Source organism: Copadichromis virginalis, linkage group LG8, assembly GCF_057382275.1.
Source record: "Copadichromis virginalis isolate Kocher_CV1m ecotype Utaka linkage group LG8, C_Virginalis_male_GT1.1, whole genome shotgun sequence".
Lineage (NCBI taxonomy): Eukaryota > Metazoa > Chordata > Actinopteri > Cichliformes > Cichlidae > Copadichromis > Copadichromis virginalis.
In genome coordinates, this window is record NC_140625.1 from 22,809,260 (window position 1) to 22,837,095 (window position 27,836).

The 27,836-nt window shown below is 41.7% G+C and overlaps 2 protein-coding genes across 2 annotated transcripts in view; both read left to right on the forward strand.

The window, feature by feature from the left end:
• Positions 1-200: 200 nt before the first annotated feature.
• Positions 201-3,102, forward strand: LOC146703392 (homeobox protein SIX3-like). The gene is made up of 2 exons (XM_085466593.1): positions 201-1,712; positions 2,293-3,102. Exons 1-2 carry the CDS (start codon positions 1,018-1,020, stop codon positions 2,435-2,437), a joined length of 840 nt encoding a protein of 279 aa, XP_085322719.1. The 5' UTR covers positions 201-1,017; the 3' UTR covers positions 2,438-3,102.
• A 4,262-nt stretch (positions 3,103-7,364) lies between these two features.
• LOC146703393 (protein kinase C epsilon type-like) overlaps positions 7,365-27,836 on the forward strand; it is a 53,507-nt gene continuing 33,035 nt past the window's right edge. The window contains exon 1 of the mRNA XM_085466594.1: positions 7,365-8,568. Coding sequence (XP_085322720.1) covers positions 8,224-8,568 — 345 coding nt within the window. The 5' untranslated portion in view covers positions 7,365-8,223. The remainder of the gene's footprint in view (positions 8,569-27,836) is intronic.

Here is a 27,836-nt window from a genome sequence, read left to right on the forward strand (position 1 = left end):
ACACAGAGGGGCAAAAGTTGCCACACTTCAAAGCATATGGCCCAGGGCAGCTAAAATGTGTTAATGTTGATTGAATAAACTGCTCCATTACACTAATGTTAGCAGGCTGCATAGACCCGATGCTAATCCAAGGTAAGAGAATGGAGATGGAGCAGCTTATCTCTAAACTCATGGATATTGGAAAATGATTAGAAAAGTGATTAGAGTGGAGGGAGACCACTTAGAGAAACATACGCTTTCAGGTTCTGATGTTGTTCCCAATCACAACAGGACGCTACGCATTACTGCTATTAATGATGCAAGCAGCTTACTGCAAGGAAGAGAGAGGTTATGAGACTGAGGTGATAGGTGTTGATTGCAGTTTTCAACATAATCACCATGGAAATTTAGAATTACAGTGCACTATATACTCACCACCAGGACTTTGCTTTTAGTTCTTCTGCCTTCTGCCGTCAGAGCTATGCGTTTCCCTCTTTCTTTATAAACTGTTATATTTACTATGTTGGCACACAGCTTGCACACACAAAGCCTTCACATTGCAACAGTACAAAGAAATTCAAAAGCACTGAAAACTGTAGAATGCTATTTATATTTATTTGTTTATTTATTTTACGCTTGCACAGTTGGTGTGGAGTACCCATAATTTTGTTGTACATGTACAGTGACAGGACTATTCTTCTTCTTCTGTTGACACTGACAGATTAAAAAATTGATGCTGTTTTTGTTTTTGCACTGCAGCCTCCATCTACAGGGGGAAAACAGAATCAACTGTCCACATTAGAAATGCAACCGAAGTGAATTCATCTGTACAGCTAGTGCCAGAGATCACCCAGCTGTGTTTGATTGACAGGGGCGCCATGACAACCCCGCATCAGCTCCCGGGTGTCCAATGAGAAGTCAGAGTCAGTGTCCCTCCCTGACTCCCAGGTGAGTTTAAAAATCAGATTTAAGCAGATTTCTGTCAGATGGTTCACGGAACGCTTTCCGCCTCCTTTTTGGCTTCAGTCTGCGAGCCAGATGGTTTTCAGGTCTCCCCTCGACTTTTTCTCAGCCTCCCGCCTCCTCCTGCCGCACTTTGCGGACGGGTCCCCTGTCCTGGCTCGCTCTCAGTCCCCGGATGACTCTTCCGTGGCTTGCGCTCCCGTTGCCCTCCCGGGACTGTGTTTCTCTGCTGCACAGATCGCCAGCGTGTGCGAGACCCTGGAGGAGACAGGAGACATCGAGCGGCTGGCCCGCTTCCTCTGGTCGCTCCCGGTGACCTCGGACGGCCGCGACTCTATTTCTGAACACGAATCTGTGCAGCGGGCTCGCGCTGTAGTAGCCTTCCACACGGGAAGTTTCCGAGAGCTTTATCACATCCTAGAGACTCACCGCTTCACGCGCGCCTCGCACGGTAAATTGCAGGCGATATGGCTCGAAGCGCACTACCGGGAAGCAGAAAAGCTACGCGGGCGGCCACTCGGACCCGTGGACAAGTACCGCGTGAGGAAGAAGTTCCCGTTACCCAGGACCATCTGGGACGGAGAGCAGAAGACACATTGCTTTAAAGAGCGCACCAGGGGCCTGCTGAGAGAGTGGTACCTGCAGGATCCGTACCCTAATCCGGGCAAGAAGCGGGAGCTGGCACACGCCACCGGACTGACACCGACCCAAGTAGGGAACTGGTTCAAAAACCGCAGACAGAGAGACAGGGCGGCAGCAGCCAAAAACAGGTCAGTAGATTTGACTAGGCTGTGCCCTTGGAAGGTGCACTGAGGTTTGTTTGTCTGTCTTTTGTTTTTGTTTTTAAATAAATGCACGAGTGCATTTGGAGATTTTTTTCGTATCAAGTTACCGTATCTATATCATATCACATTTCAGTTCAGTTTCATTCAGTTTTATTTATGTATCAAATCAAAACAACAGTGTGATGAGACTACTGTTCATACTTACTATTCAGTTGGGAAGTACTCTAGCTAAGGGTGCGCAAAAAGGCCATTCATGCGTAAAAGCGCACGCCCTGCAGCTTGTAGGTTTTCGTTTTCCAGTTGCACAGTCGGTCTTTCTTCACCTTTCTGTCACTACAATTTACTTCAGGGTCAGTGTGCGGGTCAAGCACCGTGCTGATGAAGGCAAAGCAAGGCATGCATGAATGGGCACAAATTGCTCATCATGCAAGGATAGACTCCAGTTTGACAGGGACGGAGATGGCATTAATTTAGTTCATAGGCTGAATTTAATTTCAGTTTTAGTTATAAGTTTTGTGTTCTACTTTACCTAAGTTGATAAAATTTACTTTTTCCCCCTCTTCAGTAATAGGTTGCAGCACCACCACATGTGTTCCGACAGAGCGCGTGCACTAAGCAGAGGAGGCTGTAGTCCAGACGGGAGCACAGAGCGTGCGGATGGAGAAACTCTGCTCTCAGTAACGGACAGTGACTCCGACTTGGACGTCTGACACTTTTAAAAGTGAAATAAACATTTAGGCTCTGCCGTTGGTCAGCTGTGAGGAGAATGTGTGTGGACAAACGCTGGTCAGGATTTGCTCTGCAATAAATTCGGCGTATAAAACGCAATATTATTCCACAGGCGAAGCTTACGTTAACTTTTTCTGGGTGTTTTTCTTTCTTTTTGGTTTTTGGTGGTCTTCAGGTACAAATTTTGAATTGTAACCACCGATTTTATTTAAACTGCGTTATTGGAGGGTGAGTGCACATCTGCTGACCCAGTTTGTCATGAGCATAATTAAACACGCATCAAGCAATGCACTCCTGTTGGACTTTAAACCCAGGGACCCCCCAAAGAGAAGACTGAAAACTGCCAGTGAGCGAATCACTTTCATTCTCACTCATTTTCTCAAATTATGTGTCATAAAAAATCAGTCTAGTTGTTCCTTTAGAGGCTCAAGGTGGACTCCTAAATGTTTACTGTAGACAATCAGTCAGCACCACTGAATTCTGCCTGCTCCCTGTCTGTTTGTATTTTAATAACCGTTTTTTGTCAACTTGCCATCTTTTCGTTATTTAAAATTTACTGTGTAGCCATGTTCTGTCTACTTGATGTTCATTTTAATGCTGAATAAATGTTTTTTGGTATTTTATAGAAATAAAGTTATTTATTATATCACTGTTATGAATACTTTTGTAATGATCCGTAACCAAAAACCTGTCATGTAAACAGTTAACACACAAAAAAAAACACAATTTATGATTACAGTAAATACTAGTATTTACTAGTATTGATTGCAAATGACTCGCATGTGGCTTCAGCCTAAAATGTGTTCTTAAGGGGTAACCTAAAGGGATTTATCAAAGCATATAAAGCTTATCAAAGCTTTGTTGTTTTCTGATTGATCCAAAACCCCAAATAAGGGAAAAACATACATATAGAATTGCAAATAAAAACTTTGCTTAAATAAACTCAAACTATCCCTTTTTTCAACCAGTTGAGTATTAAAACCGTGCAGAATACGTTTAATAATCGTGTTGGATTTTCCGTAAGTATTCGTTTATTTTTGCCTACTTTTGCGATCAGTATGTTTAACCTGACTTTCCCGCAAAATGGCCTCGATTCCGGTCCACACAGTGACCTTTTTTGTATGCCAAATATTTTTATACACCTGTATACATGCAAACTACGCCTACATATATGGATAGATATTATTTAAATACTCTCACTTTCTGGAAACGCTATTTAACAAAGTAAATGCACACCGGCTCCACCTAGTGGTAACATTAAATTCAATTTCTGTAGAAAACCAACGACTGTTTTCTACAGTCATTGGTTTATACCCGTTTATGTAAGTCCAATCTGTTAAAGCTGAAACTATGCAGTAGTTGATACAATACTTCAATAGTGATTCACCCACTCTACAGTAATATAACCGGACTTTACTGCACCACTACTGCCTTTATTGGGGTTTTTAATGTATTGTACATTTTAAGTTAAAAAAGAAGAAGAAGAAGAAGAAAGAAACAGAGAGAGAGAGACTTTTAATTCTAATGTGCCACATGTCTATATATTTTTAAACCATCATCTCCAACATTAGTCTGGCTCCACCACTTGGGTAGTATTTCTGAGACAACTGACTCATATTTCTTGGCATTTATCTTGGTTCGGCGTGAGTCACACTATCCTGTGAAGCGCGAGAAGATCAGAATAGCATTTTGTTTTAACATGCAATGGTTTTCCAGCACAGACGACTGGACGACCTTTTTCCTCCTGACCATTGCAAAATGGCAACGATCTCCGAGCTGCACTTGAACACAGCGTTCAGTGACATCACGACTGATAGCGTCATCCTTCCGGTGATACTTTTCTTGCACCAGCAGGTGGCGCAGTTGGACAGGCCTGATCATAAACTGCATAGGCGTTAATAAACAGTCTCTGATGATATGATGACATTTTACTCATCATTCTATTTAATTTACTAGATCATAATTTGATATCTAAATAAATAAATAATACATTATTTCAGACAGGAGAACCAGCTGGATGTAGCGGAGTGGAAGATGCTACTGTTTTCACTGGACAGAATTAGAAATGAGTATGTCAGGGGGACACCTTTAGAGACAAAGTATAGAGGTAAGCTTGAGAGAGTTTGGACATGTGAAGAGGAGGGATGGTGGATATATTGGGTAAAGGGTATAGAAAATGGAGCTGCCAGACAGGCCACAGTAATGGAAGTAGGAGGACACACAGAGGGTTGGTGTGACAAACAAGGATACTAGGCATAGGACACGATAGAGGCCACTGTGGCCTAAGTGAGTATCCAAAAGAAGACTTTTGCTTGTGATAAGACCTGGGTACCTCTTCTACCACTGGCTCCATGGTTAAGATGCTCAGATTCCTCCATAGGGAAAAAATATGAAAAAAGACATGGCCAAGAGGCTCTTTGTGAAGATGTGTTTGTTATGTTTTCAGCAGCTGTAATTGTAAGAGTTATATTTCAATTCCAAACCAACAAAGGAATAAACAAGCAGCACGTTCGGAGGAGAAGAAATGATGACGTTTGATTATGGTTTCGCTCTGTTTAAGGACTAGTGGAGGCAGACAGCAGGGAAAAGCTGGAGTTTTAGCAGATACTTTGCAGTTATAAGTTCCAGGATGTGTATGTTGCTTGAGCGAGTGCACAGGAGGTCAGGGCTTCACTAACATAGAGTCCAGAAGATTTATGACAAAAACAGCGCTATGCTTGTGGTGTAGTTTTAAATAAAGTTTAGAACAGCATAAGTAATGAATATATATCTAAATTTGATTGTTTTGAGTACTGGCATGTCTTGGGACATTTCTGAAATTGCATCACTCACTGCTGATTTAAAAACCAGTCAAACATCTATTATACTCTTATAGGAGTAGCCAGTATTACTGTAGTACTTTATAAGATACTAAAATACTATTCCAGCAATTTGAAAAAGTGTAGATGGTTTCTTACTTTCAGGGCTCTTTCATGTGAGAAGAAATGTGAAAACAGAGGTTCTGGAGCATTTTCATGTAATATTTTGGAACTATTCTAAGTTTCTATTTGGGGAAAGAAACTATAGACATTTTGGGTGAATATGATAATTTTTATAGAAAATGGGCAATTTATTAAAAAAATATAATTAAATGTAATGTTTTTTTATTATCACATGAAATGTAATGAAAGAATATGAATTTTTAAGGAGGCTCTACCTCCTCCCTGTATATGTGGATAAAACCCACCAACCCTTTTTATAGTCTGTTAAAATTTGAATTAATCTCTAAATCTAGTTAAATGAAGTTATTTGGTGATGATTTGATGATGACATTTCAGAACATTTATTATGTAAATATGCTGAATTTAGGCTAGTTAAATTCCGTAAGTACAGTGGAAAAAAAGAGTAGCAATTTGCAGTTTTTAAGGGACAAGAGAAAAAACCCAGAATATAACTATTTTTTCGAAGAACTGGTAACTGTTTGCTTTAAGGTAAGAAGGGGATAGGGTACTCTAAAATTGAACCTAAACCCCTATAAAAGTAATGGTTGATTATAAAATAATAAGAAGGGCTCATTGGATTACTCTACAATATAGCCTGGAGCCCTATTATTGTGGTGTAATTACAATGTAAGAAGAGAAGGTTAGCCTAGTCTAAAAGGCAGCCTGGACCCCTAATAGTAACATGTAATTACAAAAATAAGACAGGGTCTTTAGGATAATCTATTATACAGCCTTCAACCCTAGTAGTAATGTCTGATTACAAAAGAAGAAGGGATTTAGGAGCTTCAGGATATAGGGAAGTAATGCAGCCTGAAGCTCTATTAGTATGTATTGTATCTTGAAGCATATTAGACTACTCTAAAATACAGCCTAGACACCTATTAATGTGTAATTACAAAATAAGAAGTGCTCTTTGGGATACTCCATAATATAATGAAGCCTGGAACACTTTATAATACAGACTGTAGCTCTGTTAGTATCTACAATGTAAGAAGGGATGCTTAGATTACTGTAAAAGGCATCCTGGAACCCTAATTAAATACAAAGCAGGGTTGAAACCCTTTATAATAAAGCCTAACCCCAGGAATACAACAGACATGGTTCCGGCTTTTCATCACCACTGGAGCCGACTGCACCTGCTCAAGACAATGCTTGTAATTCTACCAGACGTACCACAAGTGTCCAAGCGGCTCTCTGCTCCACGTTGCTTAAAATAGGCCTAGTCTGTTTTTTCTCTGTCTGTCTGTCTGTCTCTCTTTTTAGGAAGACATGTCAATCTGCACAGAGCAGATGACAAGGGCAGAAAGTCTGACAGAAAATCGACACGGACAGTGTCATAACTTTTCAATTTTCCCTGTGAAACCATCAAAGCTTGCAAACAATGAAATAAAAATTGTGTAAAAGGCAGTTGGGATACTCTTTAATAAAGCTTTATTACTTAAAAATGTTTAGTGTTAAAATGATTTAATCTTAAAAACAACAAACAACGGTTGACTATGACTCATTTTTTAAGTATCATTGGGAATCTGTAGTATTTTAGGAACCTGAAAATCACATCCTATATTCAGGGTGTGGTAAAACGCGGGCTGTATTATAAAGTGCTGCCACCAGATTTACTCAACAATATCAGCCCTGTCTCTTCAGACTCTCTAACTGTGCGTGAGGCTGTCTGTGGTCATGCATGAGGACTGATGGGCTCTGTGGGCTGTCTGGCCATGACACGCGCGTTCACACATACACATTACTCCACGCCTGCGGGTGAATTCCATCGCCCCTCTTTTAAAAACACCTCTTCCAGCTGAGCACACACACACACGCACACACGTATGTATGCACGCACGCACGCGCACACAGATTCTCTCTGTCTTTCTTTTCTCTCATCCGGCGCAGAAGTCCGGCAACGCGGGTGACGCGTTTTGCGCATTTCCTGCAGCTCGCGCTCACTCACAGATTCAGGAGCGAGGGGACGGGAAGCGAGGGGAGCGCGCAGAGAGCGAAAGGAGAAAAAAAAAGCGAAACGGGAGCGGAGCACTGGGATGTGTTTGGGGTGCTCGTGAACCCCCCAAAAAACCGTCATTTGGGGGGGTGGGGGGGCAATAAAAGGCACTGCTTTCCGAGGGTTACGCGCAAATATCGCGGTGCCGTGAGGTCTTAGGAAGGAGATTATCCAGGAGAGGAGCGAGTGAGCCGAGACGGGCTGGAAGAGGAGAACCAATCCCGGATGGCTAGGCGCGGCTGGTCGCGCTCTCTTCCACCCTGACCCGGGAGAGACACACGAGGACCGCGGGGAAGCTCCGGGACTTCACGTGAACGTGAGCCAGTCAACCTGCGTTTCTGATCAGAGACATTCATACCCCGTTCTGTTTCCGCGGTAACAGGAATTTTGTGTGGCTCACGAGACCGATCGTAAACAAACAAGGCAGCCGCCTCGGTGGGAGAGCGTCCACCAGGAGACCCCTGAAGGGTGTGAGTCCGCGTTATTTCTGCGTTTTTCAGTCTGCTGGGGATCAGTCAGCTGCCCTGTTGGCGTCTCTGCGCGCGTGTGTGGATAACGAGCTGTTCTGATATGGCTGTACTAGACTGAGAGTCCAAGGAGCCAGCGGCATTATGGGATGTAGCAGGACTGTGCAGTGACCCCGCTCATTGGAAGGAAACACTCTGTGTACAGGAGCAGGAACAGGCAGACTAGCCTAAACACACACACACACACACACACACACACACACACACACACACACACACACACACACACTCATCCTTTTACGCACACACACTTCCCAGCAGCCATGCCTGTGTTCAGTGGTCTGTTGAAGGTGCGGGTTTGTGAGGCGGTGGACCTAAAGCCCACTCCATGGGCGCTGCGTCACGCAGTGGGGAAGAGCGGCTCCTTCCTGCTGGACCCCTACCTGGCTCTGAATCTGGATCAGACCCGACTAGGCCAGACCGCCACCAGAACCAAGACCAACAGTCCCGTTTGGCACCAGGAGTTCTGCACCGAGGTGCGTGAGGGAAGGAGCCTGGAGCTGTCAGTGTTCCACGATGCACCCATCGGGTATGATGACTTTGTGGCCAACTGCACCATCCAGCTGGAGGACCTGCTGCAGAACGGAACCAGGCACTACGAAGACTGGGTATGCGTTTGATCTGTAGCTGTGTATGCGTGTGTGTAGGTGTGCGTGTCTGTAGGTGAAAGCCACAGTTTTGCATGTGCAGGTGGAAGGAAATCCTAAACACTGTATCTGCATAGTGTATTTTATGTGGTCTATTAGGCTGTGGTATGCATGCCATTGCTTGACTGCTTGTTTCATGTTCCTGTTCACAGTGAACAGCTAGGAAAAAGTATTCCCAGGTTTCACCTGTCGGTTATTATTGCGTAAGGAATCAATACTGTTGGTCTTCTATTCCCAAAATTCAAACGTGAGCCTTTGCCACACCAGTGGGTGAAACTGAAAAAGACTACAATATGATGGCGAGGACTTTAGGACCTTATTATGCTTGTTTTCTGCTCACAAGAGGTCCGCCCTCCCCTCCAGCTTCAGGTTCCTATTACAGACAGTATAAAAGATGGTGGTGGCTTCCAGGTCTGAAAAGTGAAACTAACATGACAGTACCTTCAACCAAGATTCTTTGTAATATCCACCAGGGGGTGATACTCATGGTTACGGACCTACTAGAGTCCATTTTGGAAGATTTTGATCAGTCGGCTAACGTTTGACAAGTTGTTAGCTGGTTTCACAATCAAATCTGCCCCTCTTTCCGTATAGTCAGTTTAAAAAACATGAAAAATTATAAGAGTGTGATTGCTTCAGAACAAGACTTTTCTAAACCACCAGTTTCATGTTACAATACCAGCATCTATCTCCTAAAGGCTCCATTTCACACTGAAGTTTCCTCTCTTGTTGTAACCTGATGTTCAAACCGTCTGTTTGTGAATTGTAGCCAGTGAGAGGCTAGTTGATTTAAAGGGGAAAAAGGTTGTTTCAGAAGGTAGATAAACCAAGGGCCTGCACCAAGGTCCAGTGTAATGCTCGACTTAAAAGTCTGCAGCACTGATTTTTTCCTTCACAGAAATATAACTACACTTAACAGCTACACAATATGTCCACTTTAATCGGTAACAAATATATGTTTAACTCTAGTTTCATTCAGTATCAAGACTGACACCATCCCTATCCAGTGAAACCTCTGGTTTCAGTTCAGAGCCTTTTACAATGAAGTGGGCCTTCATATTTATGACAACGTTAGTGAGGCAAGGCGGAGATGGTTTGGACATGTGCAGAGGAGGGATAGTGGATATACTGAACAAAGGATGTTAAATATGGAGCTGCCAGGCAGGAGGAAAAGAGGAAGACCATAGAGAAGATTCGTGGATGTTGTGAAGGAGAACATGCGGAGGAAGATGCTAGGGATAGGATCAAGAAGGAAGAAGAAGATGTTTACCTTATGTTTATTATTAAATGCTCTCTTCCAGTGTCAAACATTTGCACTGAGCTCTTCGTCAGAGCCTCCACTTCTGTTATTCATATTCCTTAGCTGTGCTGCAGTCTGTCGTTGTCACACTGCAGGTGTGTATGGATATAACAGCTGGAGTCTGACTGATACCACATTATAAAAGCCGATACCGATATTTGGTCATTTAAGAATCCAATATTCCAGCATATCGGCCGATATGGTTTTTCTTTCATGAGAAACGGATTTCCCTAACACTTGTTACGTGTGGTCATTTTTAAGTTATTTGCACTCTGCTCAGATTAGCTGTTTGTTGTGTTCGTGGCCTTACAAGAAAGTGTTTCCAACGGGGAATTTGCAGAGTGCCCTCTAGTGGCTGAACTATGCAACATCAACACTCATAACATGGTTGAAGGGTGTTTCTTCTGTCTCCGTTACTCTTATACTTTCTATAAATGCCAATATCAACTAGGGCTGAACGATTATGGAAAATAATCTAATTGCGATTTTTTGCCCCAATATTGCGATTGCGATGCGATATGCGATTATTTTTTAAGGTCTTTGTCTTCTGTATTATTAAACAAAGACAAGCAATACATCATATAGTATGGCCAATACTATATTACATTAATTTTAAACTGTTCTTTCCTGGAAGACAGACCTCTGTTATGATGACATGAGGTGATGCATGAATTGATGACTGACATTTTTATTTAACTTCTTCAATCACAACAGTATATTTGAACATACACAATAGTTTATTTTTAGCTTACAAACATCTGAGCATAAAGTGCTGACAAGGAACCCTGGTGTAAACATTAAAATGAAAGTCAGTACAATGTGCAGATTGCAGAAATATACATAAACAAAATCAGTGGCTTTACCACACTCAGTTTTTCGACATCTGTGAACTACTAGACAGTCATTCAATTAAAAAATAATATTAAATAAATAAAACTAATAAATAAAAAATACACACATCTTACTGATCTCTGCAGTCAGTAACATTACACATAAAGTGCAAACATAATAGCAATTGTATAAACACACACACACAAACACGCCTTTAAAATTTAAAGGCGTGAAATTGGACGGTCTAGTTCTGATTAGCGTCACCGCTGTCTCGGTGGAGTTTAATAAACTCGGCCGTCTGCTTCTTGCTATCTAAAATATAACCAGACACTGGTGTAAATTCTCGACTGTCTCATACTTCTGTTTAATAAGTTTTCTGTTTGACGTTTAGTCAGCTGTGTGAAAACCAAGGAGGAACCCACCCGGGGGATTAATAAAGTTTTATTTTATCGAATCTAATAACTTTAATCTCAGCCAAACCGATTTACTCACGAACAAACAAAACACTGAAAAAAGCCCAACAATAACATTTTTAGGTTGTCTAAGTGACTTATATATTACGTTTAACCCGAGCAGCGAAACTCCGCGGTGATCTGAAAATGATGTGCCGGGAGTTGTGCCGTTCTCGGCCGCATCAGTAACCCTCGAGCTCCCGGCTAGCTGTCGAGCTGGTGGGTAGCAGACGCCTCTGAAAACGTCGAAGCACTTTTGCAAATATGGGATATCTTGATAAACCGAGCAGATATTTGATGTTTACACAACTACTTTCTCGCCTGAAAATATGTTAAAAGTTTATTTTGTGACCCAGAAAGATTAGTATGAGTAATTTTAAAACTTAGTAGCGGCCGCCATTGCTGGAAACTGGAGTTTGGCTGGGCCGCGCTATGAATTCTGGGATATGGTAGTAATTTGGACAGCCTTCGGCGCGTCGCTGTGACGTAATCGGTCTACAAATGCGGCCTCAGGAGGATGCAGCCCATGAATTTGGACATGTCCAGAGTATAATCGCAGCCTTTGCGGTTAGAAAATTGCACTTGATCATGTCGCGATATTATCGCAAATGCGATATATCGTTCAGCCCTAATATCAACCTCCAACCAAAGTCATGGAGTCGTCTTTTTCTAATGTGAAATGAGACCATGTAGGGGCGACTTGTTTTCCATTCTATTATCATGCAGCTTTACCCTCGTTATCTGTGACACAGGAGCTGTTCGGACTTGCATTGCATCTGGTTTGGGCATCTCAGGTTCGACTTGCAGTCGCCCTTTCACAGTTCATTGCATTCCTCCTGTCTCTTTGCACTCGCAGAAACAGGAGCTGTTGTTTTCTTTAACCCCCCTCCGAAAACGCAGCATTGCAGCTCAAGATAAGTTTGTTTTTTTACTTATTTATTAGTTTTACTGTCCTTTCAGAGATGTACTCAGCTATGCAGAGGAGAAAACTATACTATGGTTTCCCATCATTTAACGTTAAGACTGTGATGTTGGATTGCTACACATAGATTTGTATGTAAGGGAATAAAGAGCTGTTTGTTTTAGGTCTGCAAGTTTTGTCTCCAGTTATAACATGTGATCTCGTTCCACTGCTTCCCCTCATTTTGTGTCAACTTGCCTTATGTTAGACGAAAGGCTAATGAAGGTGATTTCAGGACAGAGTTGGGAGGGGGAGAGGATAACGGCAGACTGTTCTCCAAAGCACATTGTGAAATACTCTGATAATTTTCTACCTTTCAGGCAACTGTTTCAGGCAAGACACACACACACACACACAATGAAAATCCACTGTCAGGCCTTTGGAAGAGGATATGAAATCACAGCACCCACTTATTACAATATTATTACAGTTTATTTTGTGAAATGTCATTTTCCTCTTTGAAGTAAGAGTATTTAATAGAGGCCCTGCTCTCAGCTGGATTAACATATGACCGTGATGTAATCTTAAAAAAAAAAAAGAGGGGCAACAAAATGCTCATTGTGGTGAATTAATCGCAAATCTAAAGTCTTAGGAAGCTTATTTTCATGATGCAATGCTGCAAAAAATGTCAGTGTGAGCTCTGTTAATGAGTGTCGATGTGTGTATATGATTTCATGCTTGCCAAACTAGGTTTCCTTAACGGGGGGTGGGGGTTAATTGATGTGCAGTTACATAACCTTATGCTATGTCAGCACACGCACTTGTATATAAACCAGCACACACACAGGCACCCACTTTGCCCCTCAGCCATCCAAAGTGAGGTCAGAGCATATGGATCAATGTGCTGATTGACCACATCCCATCGATCAGCCAGCCGGCTCGTCAGTACATCTGCCTCAGAGCGACACAGTCCCTCTCACCCCCCCCCCCCCCCCCCATTATTCCATTACTCACCATTTCTGCCTCCCGAGTCTTTCTCATCCTCCCCTCTTCAGCAGCGAGCTCATCTTTCAGCTTTAAGAACACCCCCACTCTCCCGCCCACCCTTCGTTTACCCATCATCTTCCTCTTCCTGCCTCGCTCGTGCACCTTAAACTCCTCTTTTATCTGCTTCCTCCTGATGCTCTTACCTTCTCGTGCGCCTCTGTCTTAAGCGAGGAAGGAAGGATGTGATGTTCAGTCTCAACAAGGAGGTAGCGGTGGGAAATATAGTATACTCGTTAATAGGTTGTCTGACTCAGATCAGACAGGGTTTTCTCTTCAGTTTTTTTTTAAACTCATTTATACAAAAAATAAAAATAAAATAGGCCAGCCTGCCTCTCACACACTGATTTATCACTACTCGCTGTATGTTTCACAAAAAATACATTATTAGGGATAAACAGAGAATACTGTTAACACAAGAATGACTTCTGGAATCAGATCTTTTCAACCTTTTCTGCTTGGTGGTGGATGCAAACCCTCTGTATAAATCTCTCTGTATGTAAAAATGAGCAAGCAAATTAAACTGGGTGGTAAGGCTTTAAATCTAGCTCACTAATTCTTTCATGGTAAATTTATCTGTTACTTATTTGACCCTTAAAAGGTCACAAAATAGTAATGAATGACCTTCATAGCCGCATGGGGAACTCTCTGCTTGCATCTTATTAAGGTGGAATGAAATGCTCTTTAGGTATTCTGGCTTTTTAAATAGCTTCAACAGTTAATGACAATCAAAAATGATGACAGATTGTCTTTTGGTCAACTAATTATGTAACTTCAAAGTTCTGGTCAGAATTTGGAAAAGTTTATCCCCAGAGGATGAATCCTAAAAACCTAGAATCCTAAAGAAGATTCTTTCTAACGGATTACCGTACCGTGCATTCATTCCTCCCTCAGGATGCACACCGACCAAACATTAATCCCTGTCATTGACCGAAAAGTTTAGCCAAATTTAACCGTCATCAATTTAAACAGTCAGTCTTTTACTTTGGTTCATTGGCTAAATATTAATATTGACTTTTGAATGAACATTAGCTATATGTTGTAGTTGGAGATAGATAACTAAAGCCCCTTTGCCATTCGCCACGGATCGCCATGACTTGATTTGGATTGACTGGTTTTCCACTACAATCTGGTACTAGCGAATGTGCGTGGTTGTCGTGACAGAAACATGTCCGAGCGTCCCACAATGTTATTAATATGGCACACGAACTCTACAAAAAAGGTGGACGTCAAGTGAAACCTGCTGCTCGGTCTGTGACTTTTCGTCTGACTGGGGGACCATGGCGTTGTTTTAACCATTTCCTTAGTTGCTGGGTTTCAAAAATGGCTGTTTTAATTTTCATGAACGAGAGGCTTTCTTGACTCATCGAGTGATGCTACTGACCAGCCAGTCAGTGGCATGCAGTCTGATGATGTCACACTTTAGTGCCTGCTGGGATCGCTTGGAACCCCAGTTGAGCGGGTACTAAAAAAGTATCTGGTACCAGCTACTATGACCTAATGGAAAACGCTGAAAACCGTGGCGAACCGTGCTGAGTTGATCCAAGTAGGTACTAATGGAAAAAGGGCTTAAGACTAAACTAAGTAAACAGATAGATCCCCCCACTCCCCGTCCCATTTTCAGCAAATGCAGAATCACCCATCTGGGATTATTTTGGTTTTAAACCAGGTTACATCAGTGAACTGAAGGACTTAAACAAAGCAGGGAGATGAAGGATGTTACCGCTTGCAGCCTCCAAATGAAAAGCAGGTACAGATATATGTTATCCAGTGTCAAATATGATTTCTGAATTGACATTGCTTGTCAGCCTAGGCCAGGGGTCGGCAACCTCCTCCTTTTTTGAAAAAAAAAAAGGAGACAGAAATTAGGGGAACAAGCAGTGATTTGAGCCAAATACTAGTCTTAGATTAGATTACATTTGTGCTTTGCAGGTAATTATTTACCAAGTTGAATTCTCAAGGCACAACATTAAATTAGCAGTTGTGAACTCAGCCAGTCCAGTCTCTCATAGCCACTATATTCATCCAGTAGCTCATCCATTCTGTAGACATCGTGTTTTTTGAGTTTGCAAAAGATTTTCCATAAGACACAAAAATAATTTAATATTCAGTTAAGCCTAGCTAAAAGAAATCTTTTGTGCTCAGTTGCAGTGCCATGTTTTTGTTCTTGGACTATGATCATTAAGTCTGCTGTGTGCAAAGAGGGCCATTGAACAAGTCAGTAGAACGCCAGGTCTGAAGGAAAAAAAACAGTATAGAGCTCCACAAAATCTGTGACTTAATACAGTTTGCATAATGGATCCTGGATCACGCTACCCCTATCATTGTATATTAACCACTGCCCTTCTAAGCAGCAATAATATCAGTAATTGGCAATCTAATAGGGGGAAGAGAGGGCAACTGGATTATGAAGAAGATCACCTAAATCATTAATTAAAATATATTCTTTTTCTCTTACATTGGACCTTTCATCCATCCATTCTCTGTCTGAATCAAACGTTTTAGCTTCCTCTGCTCTCCATTTAACCCGTCTTTCTTGTGATTGGCTGCCCCTCCCAATGTGGGTGGGTGGAGCTTCTGTGCTCACAGCCCAGGGTTCAGCAGTCTGAAGCCTGAGATTTTGCATCATAGGAATTATTTGCACATATATTGACATTATTTGGTCGCTTTCAAGAAAATAAGCAAAATAGACCACTTTAGTGTGTACGAATTATTGAAACCTCGGCAGAGTTTGCAGTACTTAGAGCAGATCAGTGACAAAAACCGAAGTGTACAGTAATACACAGTGAGACCCAGCACAGAGTACAGCCAAATGGCATACTTCCTGCTGTTCAGAAGAACACTGAGGCATGTGTACCTCAGCTCCATCTTTCTCACTTCCTCCGCCCTTCTGCTGCCTCTCTCATCCCATCTCGTCATCGCTCCATCTCTGTCGTATGTGCGCTGTTATCCGCATCCCCTCTGCTTCCTGTTCTCTTTTGTCTTCCACCACCTCTCCATCTCCCCGGGACCCAAGCGCTGGTTCCTGCTTTGTGCTGCTGGTGAAATATTAACCAGGACTTTGATGCTTATTAATTGTCCCACTCAGTAATTGAGATGCTCTACGGAGCCCATCCCCATGGTGACAGTGACAGCCCCGTCCCCTTGGTGACAGTCACTCACCCACAGACACATCAGAGATAGAGAGAGAGAGATGGGTAGGTAGGAGCTTTTTTCTTTTGGTGGGGGGGGGGGGGGGGGGGGGGGGGGGGGGGTCAGGGGGTAAGAAAGGGCAGAGAAAAAAGCAAGAAAGGCAGCGTTTTAGTTCTTTTAGAAGGAAGAGTGATTCAAACTCAAGGCCTTCAAAGGTAGAGAGACTTAAAGGGTTCCCTTGTGCTGCGTGCCCACTCTTCAAGGGAAATTCCACTTTACTCACCAGCATAATTATGCCGATGATGTATTCAGGTAGTCGGTGAGACACGACATTACAGCATCGACCACTGGGCTCTGTAAATCAAGCCTCAGGCAGGTTTGGACAAGTTTTACTCAGTAACAAAACAGTAATTAATCATTCGTCACAAAATAGAGTTGCTGTTTAGATCGTCAACGGCGTAATGTACCGTTTAGGACACACAGGTTAGTTACACCACCATTTATGTATTGTTTTCTGTTCAGTATAGCAGCTGTGTTTATTATTTCGTGACTGAAATGCTTCACTGGAATATGTTTGAAAATTCAAAATCTGTCAGTGGGATTGACTCGCCCCAAGTGGCCATTAGAGGATCTGCAGTTTTTTCAGCCCTGCAGTTTGGTGGTTTTACTTCACATACACTGCAGAGGAAATTCTGTTGCTTTCTCCATTATTAGCAATTATTACAGTATTGACTGTAAGCTCATATATAGATTTAGGGTGGGTTGCTTTTTTTTAACAGAAGAAAAAAGAAATAATCAGAATCAGAATCAGAATACTTTATTGATCCCTGGGGGAAATTATTTTTTGTTACAGTGCTCCATTTTAAACCAACATTAAGACAAGACAGACAATACACTAACTAAGAATAGTACAATATATACATATATATACATACATACATACATAAGTCACTCATAGATAAATAGTTGGAAAAGAAACATGTGCAGTTGTAGCAGCAAACAGTGTGTTAAGTGGATGCGTTGTACAGGGAGATGGCCACAGGCAGGAATGATTTCCTGTGTCGTTCAGTGGTGCTTTTCGGTAATCTCAGTCTCTCACTGAACGAGCTCCTGTGACTGACCAACATGTCATGGAGTGGGTGGGAGGTGTTATCCAACATTGTCTTTATCTTGGACAGCATCCGCCTCTCCGACACCACCTTGAGGGAGTCCAGCTCCATCCCCACAACATTGCTGGCCTTACGGATTAGTTTATTAAGTCTGTTGGCATCTGCGACCCTCAGCCTGCTCCCCCAGCATGCAACAGCATAGAGGATCGCACTGGCCACAACAGACTCATAGAAAATCCTCAGCATTTTCTGGCAGATGTTGAAGGACCTCAGTCGCCTCAAAAAATAGAGACGACTCTGGCCCTTCCTGTAAAGTGCTGTGGTGTTTTTAGCCCAGTCCAGTTTATTGTCAATGTGTACTCCAAGGTATTTATAGTCCTCCACAATGTCAACACTGACCCCCTGAATTGAAACAGGGGTCAAGTGTTTCCTGGTCTTCCTGAAGTCCACGATCAGTTCCTTGGTCTTTGCCACGTTGAGCTGCAGATGATTCTGCTCACACCACGTGACAAAGGAGTCGACCACAGCCCGGTACTCTGTCTCATCATCCCTGCTGATGCATCCAACCACCGCAGAGTCATCAGAAAACTTCTGAAGATGGCAGGTCTCTGTGCAGTGGCTGAAGTCTGTGGTGTAGAGGGTGAAGAGGAAGGGGGAGAGGACAGTCCCCTGTGGTGCCCCTGTGCTGCCCCTGTGAACAAAGAACAAAGAAATAATGTCTACAAAAAAATGATACCATGGAAATCTTATTCTGTAAAATAATTTACTCTGAGGCGCTTACATATTTGTGGCAGAGGTTTAGAGCCAAGGGGTGTACGCACAGGAAATAATTCACAGTGATGTGAGCAGAGACCAAGCGATGATGGGCAAAATAACCACTGCTGATATGTTTCTCAATTGAATTAAACAAATACCAATGACAGTGAAGGATATTGTAGATTCGTGTCCAGTGGGGTGGTGGACACGCCAACAGTTGCTTAGGTAATTAGAGATTACCTAGGCAACCAGAAGCTTGAATTACCGTTAGCGATTGACCGTTATTGCAAAGCAATGTGCAGAGAACAAATACTTACATTTAGTAAGTTACTTACATTCACAGGGAGGTGCACAATAGCTTACAGCTCAGGTTACGTTGTAAGGTTTCAGAATGGTTTCCACTTGCACTCATTCTTCCAAAATTTCTCCACCAAAGCGATTCTATCTCCAGGTAAAAACTCCAGGTACTTTCGAGTAACACGTTACCATCACCTTGTTTCCTGCTGTTCTGGCCCTGCTCACACTTAGAAATGGTGAAAAAAGAGCCTCATTTTCTTGAAGCCTGAAAGGCGTCCAGACTGCAGAAACAGCTCTGCTATTGGTTGAAAGTTACTTTGGCTCTGTTCTTCTAAACCTCCACCTCTCCTCACTGTCTCCCAGCTGTTAACAGCCTGTTACCCAGCATGCCTTTCACTTTATTAATGTTACAAGCTGTTTATGTTTGACAGATTATTTTTTACCGTGACGTTTTGCCCTTATGATTGTTGTGCATTATTTTATTTTTTATTTTTTTTGCAGCAGCGTTTTTATTAAATTTTAACACAATACAGCCATAAATCAGAACATCTTGTACGTTTAAAGTATATTCAAGCTTTTTTGCCAGAAAAAGAAAAAGAAAAGGAAAACACACACACACAGAAGGGCGAGGCTTCTGTTTTGCAGCTTCACAAAACAAAAAAAGAAAAGAAGAGCGGAGGGAAACATCCTCAGTTTGTTATATATTCAAATTCTCGACATGAAGGATGATGAAGGGCGTCCATATATTCTCAAAGGTCTGGTCAGCAACATTTGATTTATCTATTGGTGGTGCTCAGTCTGTGACTGGACTTTCATAACAATGCAGTCAGTGCTTTTTTTTTGGAATAGTCAAACTAAAAATTGCTCATTTTTACTTTAATTATGTTTTTTTCTGAAACAATCTCAAGAGGTAACATTTCAGATCCTACAAGATCCATTTAGTGATTGTTTTTTTTGTAATGATGCTTTAAATTCTTCATAAGATTATCTGGTATTATTTTTTATTATATTTATTCAATAGTTGTGGATTATTAATTGTGGTTTTATATTATTGTATTTAATTCTAATAACAACAAGGAGTGAGTGTGCACAGTTGCAGGCTGTAATATTCAAGTCAGGCTGGCTATCTGGTCGTTAAGTCTGACGTCACTAGCCGTGTCTGGGCCTAAACTCCGCTGCAGGTCCATATATCAAACGATCACTATGGCATTACTGAGAGTTGAAAAACTGTCTAAAGTCTTTCATCTTTAATAAAATGATCAGCGTTCTGCTCTACCAGGTGTAACAATTGAGTTTAACATCCAGGCATCCATGAAAACGGAATTTATTTAACAGAGTTAGAAGTTAGCAGGAAGTTAGCTCGCTAGCTTCTATCTAAATACAATATAGCATGTCCTGACTGCGGGGTTTTGGAAACAAATTAAAATGTACAGCTCTGTTATCACTTCCAGCATAAATGAAGACAGAAAACTAAACAGCAGTGACGTTTGTAGGGTCACTGAAGTTTGGCTAGCTGGTATATAATGATGTGCTACGTGACCGTTAGCGACACAGCTGTGTTAGCATAATATAAACAAGCTAACTTTTTTTTCCACTCGATAAAAGTTAATGTGAGTGTTCTCGGTGGTCAGGAACAAATGTAATCGCATGGCAGGATGCTGTAAAAGGACCAAACTTCAGCCAGGAGAACAACTGAGATAATCCATCCACAATACGAGGTTAGTCATTCATATACTGCTGCATGGGCTGGGCTGTAGTTACATCGTAAGGTTTTAAAAACTGAGCTTAAATAAATGATTAGCGGTAATTAAAGCCGAGGGAGGTCAGTGATCACTGACTGTTTTAGGAGCTTTTTTTTTTTTTTTTTTTTTTTTTGCCTGTCCCGTTTGGCTCTTTTGCCATCAGAATTGTTGTCTAAAGGCAAAGAAAGATGCCCAACGGATTTACTTTACCAAATTGACCATCCCAGCCTTGCCGTAATGGTCCATTTGATTCACCTTTTATTGTTTATTTTATTTTCACTTACTGAATATGGGACAGACTTGACTGGGGGAAAGAAGGGGAGAAAGAAAGAGGGAAAGAGAAACAGCTGAGAAGAGGGACGGGGGAGAAGGGCAAAAACCAAAAACCAACAGAATGAGCAGAAAAAAAAAAAAAGAAGAAAAAAAGAAAAAAAATGCATATATCAATCACCTGGGTCACCTGCTGAGAAAGAAAAAAGAAAACAAGCAGAAGAGAACAAATAGAATAAACAACATCACAATGATATATGGGAATATGACAGTAAATACTAAATATTAAACATTATTGTGCAGCACATAAGAGCAACAGAACACAGTGTGCTTTGAGGTAGGAGCCAAAAAGGGTGTAGTTTGTGGGTGTGATCACCCGTGTGTACACCTGTGAGCATGGACGCGCTTGTTTTTTGTTTTTTAAAAGGTTCCTTCATGTAATGATCTGCTAGAGGGTGTGGGGGGCCACAGCCCCGTCCTCCAGGGCATGAAGCATGAAGGAGCTTTTTGAGATTAAATACAAGAAAATACATAACATTAAACATCAAACAACACAAAAGCCATAATAACACAGACTACTTTAGGCCCGGAAGTAGGATTCGTCACGTCATCACTTAACGACCGGATTATTACCACCAGCTTATCGCTTCCTTAGCAATTAAAAAAAAATAGCTCCTGGTAGTGTTTTTTAAAAAAAGTTCTCAGTTGACAGAGAAAACAGAGTTGGTGCAAAGGTAGCAAGACGAGTCTGAGGAGGGGGAAAACAGTGGTGATGACTGAGAGAGGACAGGAGATGAGGCGTGGAAGTAAGCTCTGTGTACATGTAAACATGTCAGGCTGGAGGGCGAAGCTGCGAGGCTGCTGGAAGCTTCTGAGACGTGATGACCACACAGTGTAACGTTTCCTCGCTGGGACACGGGCCACGTCAGATGTCAGCCAGCCACTGTTTGACACTTGGCTTCAGCACAGATACACTCACATGCTCCAATACGGCAGCTGGGATTAAAGACTGAAGGGCTACAATTGGAGACCGACCAACATCCGTTTAAAAGATGGTTTAACCAGTTTAAATTCTTTTTTGTTTTACAACTACGAAGCCAAATATTTTAGTACAACATGTTTTATAGGCTCCGTTTATGCCTGCCAGAATTTATTGCATTGCATATTTCTAAGAAATCTTAAACAAGTGACAAATTCAGACGGTGTAGAGTTTCAGAATTTGTTATATTAGTGTAAATATTGAATTTATAACCATTTTATGTCAGCAGCGACGGCTTTGCAGTTGTTTTTTCATCTCAATCTCAAGAGCGCCTGTCAGGAAATTTCTTCACAATTGACTCTAAGGCGATCTGATCAAAATGTTAATGTCGCAGGTCAGGGAGAAGAATATATATCTTGGCTGTGACAGGGAATCCTATTTGCATGAACGATCCTTTTCTGTGGCTACCTCTAAGTACAGTTCCTCTTCTACTTTTTTTGCCTATGGTGTGCCACAAGGTTCAGTTTTGGGGCCTTTATTGTTCTTACTGTATTTACTTCCTCTTCAACACTTATTCAGCACTTTTAAGGACATTTTGTATCACTGCTATGCAGATGATATTCAGTTATATATCTCCTTTAAGCACCATGATGTTTCCAAGCTACAGATTTTGCATAAGTGCATAGACTCCATTAGAGGTTGGATGGCTGGAAACTTTCTTCAACTAAATGAGGAGAAGACTGAAGTCCTTGTTTGTGCTCCTAAAAATTTTGTACCTAGTGTTATGGAAAACTTGGGTCCACTTGCTACATTTGCCAAACCGTCTATCAGGAAGCTTGGTGTTACTATTGACTCAGCTCTGACTTTGGATGCTCATGTAAAATCTCTGGTTCGCTCCTGTTTTTATCACTTGAGAAACATTGCTAAGCTGAGTCCCATTGTATCGCGCTCCGAATTGGAAGTTGTCATTCATGCATTTGTTTCATCTCGTCTGGATTATTGGAATTCTTTGTTTACTTGGAGCATCTTTGGAGCATCTGCAAGTTGTACAGAACGCTGCTGCAAAGCTTCTGACCAAGTCCTCCAAGTACTCCCATGTCACACCCCTGCTGATTCAGCTGCACTGGCTCCCCGTTAAATTCAGAATCCACTTTAAGGTTTTGACCTTGACTTTCAGGGCTCTGCATAGACAAACACCAACATATATAAGTGAACTTTTACATCCATACATTCCCAGCAGGTCCCTGAGGTCATGTCACCAGAGCTTGCTGGTTGTCCAACACACGAGGCTGAAAACAAAAGGCGACAAAGCTTTTGTAACTGTGGCCCCCAGATTGTGGAACTCTCTCCCTTTGAGCCTGAGATCTGTGGACTCCGTGGTCGCTTTTAAAAAACAGCTAAAAACTCATCTTTTTAAACTTGCTTTTGGTTGATTTTTATTTTTAGGTTTTAGCTTCTGTGAAGCACTTTGTGATTTTTATCTTGAGAGGTGCTATATAAATAAAATTTTACTTACTTACTTACAGAATTACACCCAGTTTGTAAATCAAAAATGTATCGATTGCACAAATGTGGACAAAACATCATAATTTCATAATTTGCCACTTTTTTGCAGCAACATAAGTCAAGCTTTGGCTACAACTTATGTTGTGTATGCTATCAGAATCAAGCGTGTTAATCCACAGAAGGAATTTGACTTACTCTCAAAAAACGTAGACACAAATGGTGACTGTGTAGCCACGGAAGAACAAAAGATTTTTGGCTGTATACATAGTTCTTTCCACAGATTTTAAATCCAGTTGTGCCAAAGTGAGGTTGTATTGCAAATGTGTTAGTCGGCGTGCAAATGTCACGGATATATGTGGTATTCAGTTGCACAAAATATCACAAAGCTAAAAAACCCCCCACAAAAGTGCAGTGACTCAGTAAATCCATTGAAGACAAGGCGCGGGGTACAGTAAGGCAGTCTCCCGCAGGAGCTAGCAGATAAGCGGGGGAGGAGCTGCATCAAGAGAAGACAGGAAAATGCTAATTAAGTTGGTTGACTAATGGGTTGTTAGTTTGTAGTAAATCTTTTTCAGTGTGTGCGTGAATTTGCCCCATGTGCCTGCTTTCAACATTAGATAGCCATAAAAAGTCTAGATGAGCTGTAGCTGCAGTAGGTAGCAAAGCAGAACAGAGCCATGAAGGTCTGTTACCCTGAAGGGGCGTCCACATAGGTAGCCCTGCTTTGTTGCTAATGGTTGTTTGCTCCAGTTAGAGTTTCAGGCCCGGGTTGCCTAGGTAACCTTTTGGTAATTAATTTAGCACCTTGTAATATGTCAGTCATCAGTATTTCACTGTCATTGGTAGTTGCTTCAGTCACTCGCCTTGACGTTTAGTCCTGGGCATCGCCTCCGTTTTCTTCACTGTCGTTTAAAGTTGCAGAATTTGATTTTCTGTGCTCACTGGTAACCACGTTGCTGCGAACTGGGGGATGCAATTCTCTCTGAACGAAATCAAGGACAAACATGAAAGTTTTAGTTTTCCAAAGTTCAGCGTTACACCGGGAAGGTTGGTGTCAATATTGTCTCCCATTTCTGCAACCAACGTTAGGGTAACCAACAAGTATGTTAAAGACAGCTTGTAATTACCGAGTATGGTATTTGGCACATCTAAATTTGACATTTCCTTAGATGGGGAGGAGGGCCAAAAAATATTTTTGTCCTTTAGTGGATGTCAGAGTCGTAAAAAGGTTAAGAACCGGTGTCACTTTGAGGGAATGAACTGCCGGAGGGTTAAAAATAGAAAACACTAACAAGTCTTGCTAGCCTCTTTTGCGCCATCTGCTGCTACCTCCCAAAAAAGATGCAGTTTGCAGAAAGTTATAAGATGAAAACAACTGAGATCCACCTTTTTGACTTTATATATTTTGTTGCCTTAAAAAAAACAAAAAACATCCAAAGTTAAAAATATCCTTGAGCACTAACATAATCCTATAGTCACAGAGGCAGCATCATGACACCGTCACCTTGTTCCCCGCCTTTCCACTTTGTCTCTTTCAAGACACGATTATCGTCACAGCCACAGCCACATTGTCATTATGCCTTTCTTTACTCCTGACCCCCAGACTCCCATTCCCTCACAATCGCTGTTTGTGAACAATGACATCATGGGCCCCACCCCTCGGTGACCTGCTGGTTAAGTAGGACAGTCTGGATTTAAGATATACGCTCACACACAAAGAGAAATATGGTGCACTGCCCACTAAAGCCAAATCAGGACAACCTTTAGTGTGTATGTGTAGGGTGTATGTTTGCTGAGGGTGTTTAATTTATGTTTCCAGTGAAAGGGAAGAAATGGGAAGGTGAAATGCACACTCCTTGTCTCCTCTTTCTGTGTGAAACCAGGAGTGCACCTGTATTTCTCTGCCTGTTTTAGCCAGTTTTTCTATGTTATGTATGACTTTAACCACAGTTTTGGTTGTTAAATGTCTCTGAAACTATTGCTTTGGTAGTAAACCCCTTCCTTACACAAGCAGCACATTCATTTGTGTTTCCTTCTGGTCCCAAACTGGGAGCCTTCTTACATCTTTTACATGTAAGGTGAATTTATAAACCACTACACTCTGGAGACACTAGGCGGAGTTGCGTTTCAATGTCTCGCCATGGGTGGACCTCTGAGAACTGTAGTTACACAAATAACCAAAAGTTATATTGCTATTTTTCTCCATTTAAGAATTCTAATCTTATCAATAATAAGCAGGCTTTTTTTTTCAGTTATTATAATAAAAGTAGTTAGCACAGAGTTTATGAACTCATTGGTATTTAATAAAAAATGTCCTGAAAAATAACAGGAAAAAGTATAGACTTAAGTTAAGTAAGGTAACACAGTGATTATATGTGTGTGTCGTTCCCCAGAGGCCCAGTACTTCCACTTTTTGGGAATTATCTGATTAACAGTGGAGAGTAAGGTCACAAATGAAACTACTCACACGGTTGTGTAATCAATTTTAAAAAAAAAGGTCTGGCAGTTTTATACTTTTGAGTACTCACACACAGACGACTCTTGTACGGCAGCAAGTTATTATTTTTTTACTCAGTTTTTAAATTTAATATTCTAACTATAACATTTGAATTACTGAGTGCTAGAAATTCCCCTTGGTGGATTTTATTTTGGTTTGTATGGAGCAAAATTTCGCCAGCTCCTTATCCTCCTTTATCAGACAAATATATAAATTGGCATCAAGGTTCTCGTTTAGCTGTGCCAGGAAGTAAATTTAAAAAAAATAAAATAAAAATAAATTATGGACATGTTGTGAAGCTGTTAGTTTGCCAATTTTCCTATCATAACTATTGCTTAAGAGCATGAAGGTGTTATCAAAAAATCTTACACCTCAATTGATGACACCTCGTTTATCATATGTGAGAGTCTAAACAAAGGTTTAAAGAACAAATGTAGTGTTTACATGAAAGCTGCCTTTTCAGGAGCTGGTTTAAAAGAGGAGGACCTTCAAAAAGAGCGATGTCTTATATTTAATTGGATATTTCTCCCCAATCGTGCAGCCACCTCGTGCGGCTTGAATTTTTATGAAGTGTGTTTTCATCCAACGGTGACGGCTGTCTGATCTACGGGGACTGCTCATCAGACTGTCTGGATATCACGCACATATCTGGAGTGGTTGTGATCTCTTAAGATGACTGAACGGGCTGGATGATTTGATGGGGAACATCAACTGTTGTAAATCTAATTGGCCTCCTGCCTGACGCTACGGGATTGTTGGAGCGTTGGGTTGTGGTGAGGGGCGGGTTTTGTTGCAGTCTGAACGCAGAATGAGAATCTCTCCCGTCCTCCAGCTTTACCTTCGCTCCGCCGCCGCCACAGCTCGGCTCTTCTTACATTATTAGCCGTCTGTGATGTTACATTAAAGATGCATGACTCTCATGCTGTCTCACTCAGCGGGGGCCTCCTGTGTGAGTTGAGTTGCTGTTAGAAAGAGGGCCAAACACACAGACACGCACAGACACACACATGTTATCGTGTGAATGCGGTCGAGCTCTCTCAAAGCCGAAATTTGTTATTTGACAGATGGATGTGGGAGGCTGTCACTGAGACTAAATGCTCCTGAGAGAGACACAGAGAGCCGTCTGGCTGGACAGAGATAGTGAGCTAGCTGGATGGAGAGTGGGAGGGGGTTAGCTCCACAGTATTGATATAATGCAAGCTTTGAGTGCCCTGTCTGCCTGGTTGAGTGCTTGTCGGTGCTGCTGCATATGGTGTGTGTCTTTTATTGTAGCAGTGTGTTTTTGTGTTTGGAGAGCGAGGAGATGGAACCGATGCGAGAGAGTTAAGACTGTACGTGTGTTTAACGCTAACGTCTCTCTGAAGTCCATTTTAAAATCCCCAGACGCCTTGAGAGCTCAACCACACTCTGCTTCCTGTATGTGTGAGTGTGTGTGTGTGTGTGTGTGTGTGTGTGTGTGTGTGTGTGTGTGTGTGTGTGTGTGTGTGTGTGTGTGTGTGTGTGAGAGAGAGAGAGAGAGAGAGGGCTTGTGAAGCTATCTATCTCTCTGGCTGTATCAGTGTCCTAATTGGACTAACAAGATTAATGAGGCGAACTAGATTCTCCGGCTCTCCCTCCTCCCATCTTTTGTTGGTGAGGCGGGGAACCTCGGTGTTGGTGTGTGGTTGTGCACGCAGGAGGTTAAATCCAAGTCACATTACAATTCATTTAACAGGGCTGGTGACGTGGATGCAATCTCCTGTCACAGTAATGTAAAGTTATTAGTGCTTAAGTGGTCAGTCGATTAATCAGTTGGAGAAAATTAATAAACAGATTGTTCTCTCCACGCTTTGACGCTTAATCGGCTGAACAGTTAATGATGTAACCAGGAAAATTGCCGGTGATAATTACTTGAGCCATAATATAATAAAGTTTGTGAAGAGACAAGCTTATTCATAAATAACCTAATACAAATGTCAGTTTTGGCCTAACTTGTCAATTAAACTCAAATAATCAAGGTATGTCCTTAAAAAAATAAAAATAAAGATACAGATGATTGGTATTACCTGTAATTAACAAGTAAAAAAGTAGAAATTAAGCTACATTAAAGAAACATATGGCCTATTGCCTAGGATAGGATACTGTCACCTCTTATCTCATTATAGCCTTAATGTGATCTGATCCATCGCTACATAATCAGCCAACTTTTCCAGCTTTGTTTATCATCTATTATGAAGACAATATGATTAAAAAAAGAGACAATAAGGAAGGAAAGACACAATCTGGGATGATTCTTCACCCATGACACTCGTCATTTGAGTCACTGTTGATATAAAAACATCATCAGAAACAGAGCAGGGCGTTATATTCTGAAAACAACCAGCATAACTGGCAAAAACAACATTTTAGTGGCAAAAAAATATTAGATTTTGCT